Source organism: Neodiprion fabricii, chromosome 5 (assembly GCF_021155785.1).
Source record: "Neodiprion fabricii isolate iyNeoFabr1 chromosome 5, iyNeoFabr1.1, whole genome shotgun sequence".
In the NCBI taxonomy this organism is placed as follows: Eukaryota; Metazoa; Arthropoda; class Insecta; order Hymenoptera; family Diprionidae; genus Neodiprion; species Neodiprion fabricii.
In genome coordinates, this window is record NC_060243.1 from 20,860,750 (window position 1) to 20,875,176 (window position 14,427).

Here is a 14,427-nt window from a genome sequence, read left to right on the forward strand (position 1 = left end):
ATGAAAAAGTACATGAAATTACGTATCAGGCAATTTTTTCTGGTTTTCAAAATGTACTCATTTTACTGCAACACTCTGACTAAAATCGATTTCGAAGTTGCAGATCTTTGACGCTATAGTTACCATCCAACATATTTTCAAGAAATTGATATAACTTTGACGAGAAGCCGATCGGCGGAATCAAAATCCAAAAATGTCATACTTTCTCTGAAAAGAGAAAACCACTGTATAATAAGAATCGACAGAGTGAGGTCTGTGAATCTCAACCATTTACCGTGAAATAGTCAAGATCTCAGGAAGTGAATGGATTTTTTTTTTCTGTTTTATAATCTGATCCTAAACATTTCTGTCGACAAGAGGTTTTTTTACACAGAAAAACGAAGAAAATAAAAAATTAATAGCGGCGACGGATCCGCCCTCTGGAAGCTATTCAGCGGATCGGCAGCGACGCGTCGCGACGCCACGATGAAACGACGACAATCCTAACCTACCACCTTCACTTCAGTATTATACATATGTACATATGCATGAATGTATACAAAACGAGTGGAATTTTATACAACTTATGTACCCACGTGTGTATAACCCATGCCTGCGTATATGTACCTCTGAAGCACCGTGTATAGTGGATTGCCTCGATTAACGCTCGGCTCTCCTCGCCTGGTGCTGCCGCTGTTGCCAGCAGCTACTGCTGGTTCAGGCCTAGCCTGTCCTGTCCTCAGCTAGCCGATGGTATTCTAGGACTTTTAGCCTGTTCCAGCCTCGCTACCGCCTTGCAGCGCTTTCGACTCGAGGTGAACGAGGTCGACTCCACGATCTATGATCGATTTATATGTGTGTATATGTATATATGTACGCGCACCTCGCTTCGTGCAGAGACTCCACCTCCGCCTCCAAACGCGACACAAAATATCCGTACATTAAAAACCAGTATTTTACTACGTAATATTTATAAATCATGTACCCCAGGACACGTTTTTTACGCCATAAACGAGTATCCTCATCGCGCCTTGTACGGTTACATTGTGCAGTTTTATTTTACTTACTTCTTAGTTGCCGCGATAATGGGTAGAAAAAATTTTTCTTGAAAAGATAGAAATAAAAAAAAAAAAAAAAACGTTTCAACATTGCAAGAAGCGGATAATTTTTTGTGTGACGGTGGAAGAATCGTGTCGTTTGATACATGTGTCAGGATGAAAGCTGTGAAAAAAAAGATAAAGAAAAAGAAGAGAAAAGTTGGAAATCATACGCGCGACCTTGATTCACCTCCGACTGAGGTATTACCCGATATCGAATCATCAGTATGCGGAGATGTGGGCGCGGTGTGTATGGCCGGCCAAGCGGGTGGCCTCAACTTAGTCCCGCGGCACGCGGTCGGTCGGTCCTCACAACTGGTATAGTGGTGACCCAAAGAGGATCTTGGAACCACCGCCGCATTGGAGAAAAGCCCGATTTGGCCCGCGGCGTTGTCTGGCATGAGAATTATGCATGAGTTGGGCAGAAGATGAAATACCGTATTGAATCGAAATCGAATTTTTAGTTTGGCGACAAGGCGTAAATTCAGCGTCCACTTCGTGGCCGTTGTCAAGTCGAATCCAACGAGTCCCGAATCGTTAAAATCGGTTAAGCCGTTTCCAAAATATCGCCGTTCGAATTTTGCGAGCAGCGCGAATCGGCACGGGCGAGCGAACGAAACAACAGAGAATAGCGAGTGAACGCCTCGCGCTAGCGGCAAAATCCAAACTTCGATATCTTGGGAACGGCTAAACCGATTTTAACGATCCAGGAGTCGTTGGGTTCGTACTGACGTCAGCTATACGTGGATCGACAAAAAGAGGTGGAGATGTGGCGCTGTGTTGAATACGCTGCTGGCTCGAACGAGTGAGAGCTGAGTCCGTGTGAAATCAACGATAAGTTTTATATGGAAGTCGTTCTCCCACGATCTCTTCTTCCTCTTCTTTCCTTATTTCTTCGCGATCGATGCCCGCGCAGCGACGCGGTACGCGGTTCGCATGCTAGCGCATCGCGGAGTCTAATTCCGCCCCCTGAATACCAACGACCTGTTGTACAATATTGTGGAAATCTTTTTCGGCGCGGGCGACATGCGCTGAAAGAACTGATTTAGTAAGAACGGGGTCTAATCGCTTGCGTCAATAGCGCACCCGTGTCAGCGCATCGCGACAATGCAGTACGATTAATGGATCGGTCAAAGCTTGAAGAAATTTAGAGATTTGGAATGCTGGAACACCGCCACCTATATTTGCGATTAAGTTTTCTACAATCTTTATCGTCGGTACCGTTTCTGCGGCTGCAGCGTGCTTGACAGAAATTATAATTATTGCCGTTAAAAGAAGAAAAAAAATAAAAATCACACACACACATGTATATATAAGCTGATATTATAATATATATATATATATGTGTGTGTGTGTGTGGGTGTGTGTGTGTGTGTGTTATATACATGCGTGTGTATGTGTAAGTAGACATGTATGTAATAAAATAGCCTCTGAGCTAGATGGGGTATTACGTAATTCCTGCGACGAGGTGATCTGGGACTAAATACATGCATACTAAACGTATACATAAACTGCTGTATGCGAATAAAATATAGCCGAGGATGAATAACATGAATAAAAAAAAGGAAGAAAATAAAAAGAAAAAAAGAAATAACGCACGTTGCGCGAAATGAATTATGCTAAATGGTTCCCCTGGTTAGAGTCACAAGAGTAAGAGATCCAGACGGGCATCTGTAATCACTGCGTTTAACTGCCGCGGCCAAAAAGGCTCGGTAAGTATTGCACAAACAAAACTAAAATATCGTTCGGGCATAATTATTAGTGCCGTTGATCAACTGGCTTTTAAACGGCGCTAAACTCGCTCATATAAACTCCTCCTGCGCATCCAAACAGCTTGTACATACCTATGTTATACCCTTACGCAATGCTTTCTGAAACGGCTTATCCTAAACCCGATCCAGTAACGACCTGAGGTACTTCCCGATCTCGCGAGCTCTCACTATACTGTCCAATAATTTATCTTCGGTTTTTTCACGTCTTTTCTTTCCGATTGGCTTGATACAACAGGTACTCATGTAACGGTCTTTTATTGCAGTGCAGAATCAGGAAGTATGTAAAAAAGATAGCATCAAAACATAAATTTATAGTACAACAGGTTTTCTGTGTAAATTACAATTTCCATAATATAGAAATCGGTTTAGTTAAACCATTGATCTCTATACTGACTGGATAGCTGACTAGCGTCCTCGGCCTGAGTTGGTCAGGAGCAGACGAAATCTACACCAGCGCTTCAGTAGCCGCAATGGAACTAAAGAATCACGTGGTTCACTGCGTATGTCATTGGCTAAAATCGTAGAACCATGTGACTAAATCTGTTTCTGATAGGCTATCACCTACGTGACCCGTTAGTTTAACTTCGGGTATCGCAGCGGTTTTTGGGGCTTCTAATCGACACAAGCTGCCGTGATCAATCTAAGATCAGTGGGTGAAACCCTTTTCAACGATAATAGAGCAAAAGATGGTCACGCGATTACTAATCCAGGGGAAAAGACAACATGGTCGTCACGTCACGTTAGCACACTTCGTATTGATTTTGACTATCAAATCGATTCCACAATTAATCAGTGATCGAGCGCAGTACGATTAGCGACTAAAATCATCGTATAAATAGATTCGTTGGAATTTTACGTTCCCCGGGAGCTTAAGAGCTGAGAAATCACTCTTGTAACTACGAAGATTTAACGCTTGAAGTTTCGACGCTTTCCGACGCAACTCTGAATTCAGAACGAGAAGACTAAAACGGAAATTCAGTCAATCATACCGCTTATCATTCGTGCAGCTGGTTACGCATGAGCGAAACGCTATGAAAATATTACAAGCAGTATCAAAAGCTGTTGCAAATAAAAAGCACCCTTATTTTGACCTTGATTCTCTGCATAATGGGGTTCGCAACGTTACGCATCGGTATTACAGTGATTAGACTGAAAATATTGGTGACTCTCAACCACCTCGATCGTTTTCTCCTGCAGTGAGAAGAGTAGTAATTACATACCTACTCCACGGAATAGCGTTAGACCAGTGGCGATGGTTTATGACTGAAGAGGATTAGTCTGTGTCAACCAGAATACCGTCACCCAGCCATCTCCATTCGTGTACAGGGTGTTCATTTTACAAACAGGATTCATATGCAAGTATTTCGGAAATTTTATCAGCAGTCTTGGAGTGAGGGAAGTTTTTTTTACAAAAGTTCTGTTGCTTCATCGCCTTTAGCGAAACAAGATTGCGTTTCTTCCACTAGCTTATCTCTTGATCACTGATTACATAAATTGTTTAACAGTGGAATTAGCGCGCGGAAAATTTCGCAACTTAAGTATACTCGTCAATCAAGCTTAAATCGAAGGAAAAATAACAGCTCAACTGTTTTTGCCATGGTTTTATTGAGATTGAATAACGTTCGGTAAGCGAGAGGCCCCGGAGTCGATTATATGTATAGACAACACTCATTTCAAAGTGCATAACGTGTCAACACCGACCATATTGTTTTATTTCAAACAGTTGAAATTTGTTCTTACGTAGTTACTTGTGCATTAAGCAGGGAATAATTGATTATAAATTTTAAAAATTTTACCCTATTCAATTCGAAAAAGCTATTCAAAAGAATCAGCGTAGCTATAATGTTTCTTTTTTTCAGTTCCAATTTCATCGGCCGTTGAACATTTGACATAAGAAATGATTATAAAGTACAATTTCCTCCTGTTTCCATCTGTTTTAACTTTCAAATAAAAATATTGAAACAAAAGATTACATTGGTGAAATCGCAACTATATTGATTGAAAATTGAATATACAGGTTGACGAGAGTATAATATAGAAATATATCAGAAGTATACGTACAAGGTGTGCAATAATTGGTTGAAGGCCGATATTCGGGATGTATACTTATACACTATTCCTACACACATTTAGCATATCGCCTTGAAGTGTCCGCGTCCGCGATTCAACCGATAATGGTAGTTTGCGAATTGCAAAAAAATGCGAATCGTGCAGTAGTGTATATAAATCTTTTTATTTACATTAGAATTTATATTAGAATTAATGAGATGTTATTTTTTTCGAAGTTTTGGATTATTTTTTCGATCTATTGAATATTCTCTACCTAACGAGGATCCTTGACGATAAAAAGTTGAAGTAAAGAATTCAAACAAGGAAGGAGTGCGAAAGAAAACGAAAAAATTTATTATACGTCATACACAACGTTACAATAATTTCTTTAATCCTTCTCACGCTCTCATTTTTTCATGCATTTTTCTTCCTCGCGCTGTAGGTATCACGCGTTGCAATTTCGATTCTTGGTTTAAAGTTTTTTTTAATTTTTTTGGAAATCCGAATTTACGCAATACGCGTAATCATATGTATTCAAATCTGGCACCGATCCATCAGATATTATACATTCCTTTTTCTCAACACTTTTTTTACATATTTTAGACATAAGTACGGAATGTCCGTAGTGATGTGAAATCTTCGGTTATATACATGTGGGCTATAATCTCTGCCCAACACTTGCGCCCAATTTATGCAATCGGCCTCATTTCAATCTTCGTAAAATATTTCCAACTTCATCCAATTTCTATCCTCTCCTTATTCGGATTTAACAACGAAGAAGAAAGGGTGGACTTTACATCGCAGTCGATAGACATTAGAACTTGCGCATGTCTACATGGAAGCAAGCTTAAATGTGTGATAATCTCGTTCTAACGTTATCTTCTTGCGAAATTTTTACGTCTACTTCCTGTGAATATACCAAACATAGATCTGCATGCGCGTACTTACACAGGCATGATAATAATAGCATTCTTTGACATATTATGAGCTAACTTTTCATTCGTGCATCTAAAGCACGTTCAATCGATGTATCTGATCATAATCCGTGTGAAATCGCCATAGAAATGGGCAAATATTATTACCGTTATACTTATAACGTGCGACAGCTTTTTATCACTCGCAGAATGAGAATATAAACGTATACGCTGCTGTAGCTTTCAAATCTCCCACGCGTCAAAACTCGGGGGTTTGAAAAGTGCCAACTACCGGTGGCGTCTCGCGGCTCGAACCTCCCTTAATTGCCGCAAACACTCAAGCGCCGCGCACGTTTCACAATTCAAGTCGCTCTGACTCTGCAGTTCCTCAGATTTTGGATTTCATCTATCCTGCATTTTCTAATCACAGATACGACCCGTTCCCGATTTTATTCCATAAAATATGCACAAAGACTCAAACCTGGAATAAAATATGTATTAACATTATTGTTAATGATTTTCGCCATGTTATTTTCATCATTTTTTTTCTCGTTTCTCTGTTGCTCAATACTGTTGAAGAGTTGCAATATGGCTGAAAATTTTTCTTGCGCGCAATTTTCGCTTCCTGGTTTCTTAAGCCAAAAATTACCGTACCCACAATAAACCCTTTTTTATTTAAATCTCACTTCTATCATCCATCTAAAACTTGTTTCGGTTTTTCTTTCCCTGAGCAATATTGGTGCGGATGGGTTGATGGGTCGGTTATACAAGTACGGAACACCCCCTTTAAGTTGACCTTGCCCGCTGAACGTCCCGCGCTCCGCGTGATGCGCAACGGGCCATCCTTCCCTGACCCGGGGCGCTTCACATAACCAACGTGATAACGTTCGTGACGTCACACTAGTGTCGGTAACGTCACGGCAATGCCGCAGTTCCGTTTCATCGATCTATCACACAGCTGTGACCGTCTGCTAACGCCGACCCGATGAGAAAAGGCAGGAACGGTAGCAGCTGGCGATGGGAACAGACGATGAAATTTAATTCGCATGCAGACAAGTTTTGAATTGATGACGGATCCAATTTTTTTAATAAAAATTCAAGTAAAATAATTTCGGCGAATGTTGTGTTAAGTAATGTTTAATTTTTCTTTATCTTCTTCACGATTATTTAGAATTGTGTCGTACCAAAATTCCAGTGAATTACATTTTTTCGTCAATTTAGCCTATAGCTTTGCGATTTTTGAACATTGCAATAATGGAACTTAACCTAATATAACCTAACTCAACTAAAAACAAGTAAATTCTATATACGTTTGCCGGACGAAGTAATAGCAAAAGTCCAGCCAATTCTAAGTGATTTTCGAGTTTTCGCAATATTTTCACGATCCAGAATTGTCTGGATTCGCCTAGCGGGTCAAAAAACAAACGACTATATCCTTCAACCATTTTTAAGACGTCTCGAAGGCGTCTAAATGCGTCGGATTATAGCAGTGATATCTTTAAAGCATCTCGAATTTTGACTCGATGCATAAGACTCCTTGAAGACGTCTTGAAGAATTCTAAATAATTCGTACCGTCGTATCAAAAACCGAGTTCAGTACTTCGTTGACGAGCCAAACTCAGCGAAAGAAATAAAAATAAATAGAAGAATGAAAAGGGGCATATGTATCGGTATTATCAAGCATCGTCTTAAGAGTAACAGCAGTAGTGGGTGTCGGTCACGGTCGGGTCTGCAGAAGTACTAGCCGCAAAGCGTCTTTGAGTTCTTTATTATGTTTGCACAGCTACTGATGCACCAACACAGCACATCTTTCTTATTATTATCTGTACATGCACGTGCATACTTGTACACGGGTACACCCACGTATACTACGCATAAACGGTGACGTCATGCGGCTTGCCCGGTGGCCAACTGACGTCACTCAACCGCAACGAGCTCTTCATTCATCCAAAAGTTTCGCACTTACATCTCCTGCGCACCTGGTGCTTATTATTATATGTTTATGTACGTACCTCCTTACGTATGTACGTTATACGTGAACTTATTTATCTATTTACAAAAAAAAAAAAATAAGGCTAGCGGGATAGAAAATTTCCAACACCTTATATAAAAACCATGATGCAATGCTTGTAGAAAAAAAACTTGTCAGAAAATTTGAATTACTAAGTTTTTTTTTTTTTTATGTGACAACCTGATCGTTCGGTTCGAATTAGTGGTCAGGTTCCAACACAGGTAGGTACGTGTATTACATCTACATCTATGCATGTGTTACCACTTACGTATGAATTTTTTTTCGTCATTTCAATTTTGGATCCAGGAATACATGTCCAGTCTCTCCGAGCATGTAAGTTCACTTCACTGTTTCTTTAAACGGAGGAAATAAAAAAGGGCGGCAAGTAGAGTATAAATTAATTACACTTTCACTATTTTCGTTAGCTTACGGAGCAGAAAAACACGTGTCGAATACTAAAAATTGAAAAAATTTCTATCGTATATATATATATATACAGATATTAGATACATTCGAATATCTAGATACACATGTGATACTCAAGATGTAGGTACCACGGATTAATGTTTAGGTTTTCTTTCTTCTTTTTACTCAGGCTGAACACATAGGGTAGTCAAGTTATACGTGTAATTACACAGTTGCGACGCAAAATTATTCATCCGGTTTATATGAATATATCACGTATATTTACGTTACATATATATGTTTCACTCTCAATATCCATACGCGTATCCCATGATTAAATACTATATTATACAGTACACTTGAGTAATTTCACTCGATCGTGTGCAATTGTGTATTAATTGTACGTGAGTGTGTTTCTTTTTTTTTTCATTTCACTGACCGTTCAATGTTTATCGTCCGAGATCAACGAGAGCTGATTTTTATTTTAAATTACCGATCGGAGGAAAGGATGAAAATTTCATACGACAGATTAAAACACTACTGAACAGACTGCACTCTTTAAATATAAAAAGGAAACAACGGCACTATTGCGTTACGTCTCTGCGACGTAACAGCACAACGTGTTAAGCACCGTAACCGATCATAACCGCGGGAGAGTTTATAACGCGAATATAGCGACGAGGATCGGAGCCTGAGACGCCATCGACGACTGTTTGAATTTCTGACCGTGAGTCGATCGTTCCGAGGCTGAAAGACGAGAGTCAGTCGGTGGTCGTCGCCGTGTCGTCGTTGTGACGAAGCCGCACACGCGCGATCACAAACAAACACAGAGACGGCTGTGTGCTGCCAGAGGCTGGAGCGAGCGCGTGACGGTGTCATATGGAGGGACATGTAAGTGGGGTGTAGAACCTGCGCCCAACACCTACAACCGACCAGCAACCACCAATACCAGCCCAGGATCGACGGACGACGGGAAACGGACTGAAAATAGCGGCGTCCTTGGCGCCCGGTGACGTCTTTGGTTTCGGTCGATGCTGGCGGGGGCGGCTGCTCTGTGACGTCAAAGAATTTACGTGACGCCTCTTCTCGATTCCACGTGCGAACGAGTCGAGGGTGGAACGCCGCAGGCCGTTAAGTCGATACCCGAACAACACGCGCCAAAAAACGCAGTAAAGGCGTTGCGAAAACGTCTAGAGGGTCTTTACGAGTCGAAAAGACGTGAAACGATTACGGACTTGATAGCACATTACATTTTTATTATGCATCTCTGATTTATCTGAAGACGACCCAAGAAACGGCTTTCAAGCATACAAAGACTTGTGATGCATCTATGAGGTTGAAGCATCTTCTTTTCTTATCGGTAAAAAAAACGTATTTTTGCAAGGATGCGGGGATGACTTCAAAGCGTCGAAGTCAGCTACACTTAAGGTCATTCGGACACTTGTGCTCGACGAATGAGAACGCGAGGAAAAAACGAGCATAACTGAATAGCATGAAAGTGGAGAAAAGAAGAAACACGCGAAGTGAGATGATAATGTTATTGCCAAATATGAAATTTTAGTCGAGAGTTTTGAAAACACACCCTCGTAGATGGATTTTACAATAAAAGCAAGCGGAAGTCTTCCATCAACGTGATCATATAGTGACACCGGTACATACGAACATCTCAATATTAGATCGAGGCCCGTCGGCACTGAGCCAGAGGAGCTTTTCTTTATACACAGGCTGTCAAGGTGTACACATATGCATATACGTGCAGGTATATATATAAGCCTCTGTATTCACCGGTTGGATTTTTACCAATTCTGATTACTCATACCAGCTACTGTGCAGCGAACACAGCACAGGCTAAGTACCATGGCGCAAAAATTATCTGCGCATAAACGAAACTTTACACACCAGATGTGCGGTGAGCATTCAACGGGCAAAATTGCATTTGTTTAAAATTATCAGGATGTCAAAACTACTTTTTTCGATTCTCCGTGAGATTAGAGCGCAATTGACGATCGGTAACATAATGCGCGCGATCTTTCAGATTTCTCATTCATTATGCTAAATCTATTTTATTCGTGATTACAGTTACGATTACCACCTTTCGAAAAGGACTGTGGATTGTTGAGTATGTTCCTATCGTTAAGTTGCGTTAAAACTGGTTCACTGAAAGAAACTCGAAATCATTGATGCGAAATGACGTTCCTGATTTTCTGAAATACACTTTAATTCATCGATCACCATCGGTAGACGGTGGTTGCAAATGTAGGAAATAACTGATATTAATTTCCGGATAAAATGACCTGGTAGTCATGTGAAAATTCCACGTTGATTGATAGTTTCACTTTCGATTGTTATTATGAGCTTTTCAACTCTTCAGGATTAGAGAAGCGTCACTGGTTCCTGAATATGAAAATAGTTATAATTGCATGAAAATCGCTTCATTAATTATGCCAGTACCTATTAACGGGAGGATCTTGTAGTCGTAACAGCCATCCAAATAGTCGACTGAAGTGTTGACGGGGAAAAAAGGTTGGTATCGCGGATGGCACGTACCAGAAGGCGTGTAAAGAAACGTTTGGCGTTTGTGACCCGAGCTTGAGAGGCTGGATCGCAGTCGCGGATCGCGAGTTAGGCAGGTACTGTCTGTCTCCTCGCGAGTTAAGTGTGTATATATTTATAGTTGGGGTAGGAACAATGCAGTTGGCCTCTAGGAAGTTCTTTCCTGAGTTATACCAGCGCATTCGAGGTCCACCAGAGGCAGCTGTACCTCGACGCCTGATTACGCAACCTCGAATCTGCATACAACAGGGACAGTCGAAGCTCAGACTGATGGCGAAAAACCTTTCATGGTTCAATCACTCGGTATGTGATCAAGGATCAAGGATTCGGGACTAACAGAGTTGAGAGACCAGAGCACGGGGCGGTGGTTCGGGGAAAATGAATTTTTCACCCGTCTAGGTCTGGCTGCAGGCGTAATGACTAAAAAATGACACAGAACTACATGCGCTGTTGGGTATTCGGTACCAGCAGCGGTTACATCGTAACGACAATAGGAGCATGTGTCGATGGTGAAAATAGAGCGGTTTTAAAATAGATGAGCAACTGTTGGAAACAGGTTTGGTGAAATGCATCTCACGTACTACCCACAACCCATCCGGCTAGCCGGACAATCACGAAATATTTATGTTGCGTTTAACGTCGATTAAATTATTCAGGCAATGGAAATGCAGATTCGCACCCCAGATCGCCGAAACCCGGATCGAACCATCGCACCAATGATGACGAAACGTTCTTGTCACGCACCGGGTTAAATTGTAGTTCATCTAAGATTAGCGGGGACGGAGCGTGAAAGAAAGGCAGAGATTCGGTTCAAGTAGAAACGGCTTCGACTGTGTTATTATCACGCGGAAGGGCGGTGCTATTCATGACCTGCAACACCTTGCGACTAGGGACTTTAATCGTGATACGAATTCCGGTACCGAAACCAGTGATCATCGTCGGTACCACTTGCGAAATCGAACTTTATCGAATCCATCCCAGACCCACGATTACCGATTTCACGCTGGCAGATGGTTCTATCCAGCGTGCCGCGAATTCGGCATCAAGAGAAGAGTCGAAGCAATCGGGCTTTCGCTAACAGTAATACCAGAACCCGAATTAGTGTCTGGGAAAACGATTAGCGTAATCTGGACACCGAATCCCGACGACGCAATGGAGGGAAGGCAGACAACGCTTAGACGGCCGATAAATACGATCGTCTGGAAGTCTCACGGGCATGATGCATGGACCAGACGTGGACTCCAGAATTTTGCGAGAGCTCTTCATCAAGACGATGAAAGCTAATCGCGACCTGTTGAACACACCGTCGGCGTATGGCAAGGCCCGTTCATGTTTCCAGCCCGTTAGGATACACGGCAGGATTGACTGGAGGCCAACCGGTGTCGAGCATTCCCTCCGCAATTTACGCAACTTAATCGCAATTGGCCGGCTTAAGTCACGGTTAGAGAGGGTCGGACCCTTCGCCGGTGGATCCGCATGCTTAGACAGACTCTCTCTTCCTCGATCATACTGTACATATAGTCAGACTTACACTTCGTTCTGGACTCGAGACGCTGACCGAGGTGGGGCTCGAAGGACTCTAGATTCCGGTGATGATTGTCGTTGTTGTTGGAGTCAGCCGAGGCCGAGGATGCCGAGGGAGGTTCTCCGGTGTCGAAATTCCTGCGGACTGTCACCGAGGAGGATTGGGACGACAGGTACAAGCTGCAGATGTGGAGGTCCTGGGCTGACCCGGTGCAAGGCGTCGTAGTCTCCGTAGTCCCAGCACTCTCGACAGTACGCATCGCACAACTAACCCCTCTGTGGTTTTTTCTCATCAACTGAAGAGCCTGCTAGTTCACCTCTCATCGGCTTTCCACTGTCACCATCCCCAAGCAGCCGGACACAACCGCCGGGGCCGGGGGACTCGAGAAAGTCCTTTGCTCCTTCGACGGTTTGTTATGACGGAAGAACTCTCCTTCTCGCTCTCTCTCTTTCTCTCTCTCTCTCTCTCTCTCTCTCTCGCTTTCTCTCCTTCTCTCTCTTTACTTACATTTGTACAACACACTGTACATTAATTAACCCACTTCAATATCTCCTCAACGCAGACCCTCCCTTGCAGTACAGATGACGGGCATTATTGCCACTGATGTATAAATCAGCTGAGACACCTAATCCTCATCCGTGAAGTCAGTTGGATAATCATCAGGTCGTGAAGCGAACGAACGTGAGAAGGGAATGACTCTGTTACGAGCGGGAAAAAGCATCCCATCAGTAGTCCTGATCCAGGGGTTAATTAGACGACACGAGATCCATGAAACGACTATACTTGCAAGTCAAGGTGTGCAGGTAATCAGCATACTACATGTCAGTGTTAATATAACGTTGGAATGATTTTCGAAGATGATCCACAGGTTTGTGCAGAGCCAGGATGTCCCAGAGGGCGTCTTACTAACGACCATCAGGTAAGTATCATAATGCTTGTTCGCTTTTCGACTTGTGCAGTGGTATTTTAAAGTGATATGTCAGTGACCAATCTCATTGTGACGAACCTGGAAGCGACGGCCGGTGAACATCGGTCCCGAGAAACTTCCCACTTGCCGATGGTGATACCGTGGGTCGCAGAAGCCGTAGCTGACCGTTGCTGGGGTAGCGCATGCAGGGGCTGGTCACTTAAACACCCACTGCACTGATCACGTCACCCTCCGAATGCCCTGAGCCACGTGTTCGCCAGTGTAGAACCGAGCGACTTTTATCTGGTTCCTTGAAGTGAACCGATTCCGCGGCACGAACACTGACTACGGGTCGCGGTTCCGAAACGCGGCTGCTCCCCAGTGAGCGGGCAGAACCTGCTGGTGCTCGGATCTCGGTGCTGGACCGAGAGGCAGAGGGGAAATGAACGCAGAGGGAGAGACAGCCTCCCGAGGCGGGATCGAGTCTAGGCGTCTTGGACAGGCAGTCGTGCTAGTCGTCCGTTCGAAAAGCCGGCCACCGCGTAACTGACTCCGGGCTCGGCGGTGGTGCCCGCTATATTAAAACCGTACTGTGTGTAGCCTGGCGAACGGCACTTCGTGACGTCACTCCCGGCGGCTACGTCACACCCACCGCGGGCCGGATCGATGGACCGGCGCTGGGCACCGCTTCCACTCGCCAGCGCACGTGACGCGCTACCAGTTGCGTCATCACCTGCCACGTCACACCCGACTGAGACGCTGACACCCCGACACACCGGCGGAAGCGAGACCGATGATCGACGTCAGGGCTACCCAGGGCCACCTGGGCTGCCGCCCGTTGCGTTGGTCCGGGACTCCGCCGCGTTCCATTCATGATCGACGCGCCATCAATCGGAAAATCGGGGATGGTGCGCTCGAGAAAACAGCACGTGGCTGACCTTCGTCACACTACCACTCCAAGTGCCATCCAGGATCAAAGACTCCGCAAACGGTCAAAGACAGCACCTGGTAGAGAAAGGTTGCCAAGGGATCCGGAAACTGACAGCCCTTCCGGCTTTCATAGGAAGATAAACTACTGGATGGTGAGATTTGGGAATGATTGAGTGCTGTCCAATTACACCTCAAGTCCAGTCAAAGTCCGATTCACAGTACATGGACTCTGTTTGGATTGACACTTGGTCTTCATTTCAGTCGTGATGGACCTCGTTACTTGAT

General features: G+C 43.6%; 1 protein-coding gene across 3 annotated transcripts in view; it reads right to left on the reverse strand.

The window, feature by feature from the left end:
- The window catches only part of LOC124182550 (nuclear receptor subfamily 4 group A member 2), a 42,597-nt gene extending 28,836 nt beyond the window's left edge, over positions 1–13,761 (reverse strand). For 2 of the 3 annotated variants that reach the window (XM_046569980.1, XM_046569979.1), the window contains exon 1: positions 12,312–13,761. In XM_046569980.1, coding sequence (XP_046425936.1) covers positions 12,312–12,597 — 286 coding nt within the window. In that variant the 5' untranslated portion in view covers positions 12,598–13,761. The remainder of the gene's footprint in view (positions 1–12,311) is intronic. The other variant, XM_046569981.1, reaches the window with a different exon arrangement.
- Between the last annotated feature and the right edge of the window lie 666 nt (positions 13,762–14,427).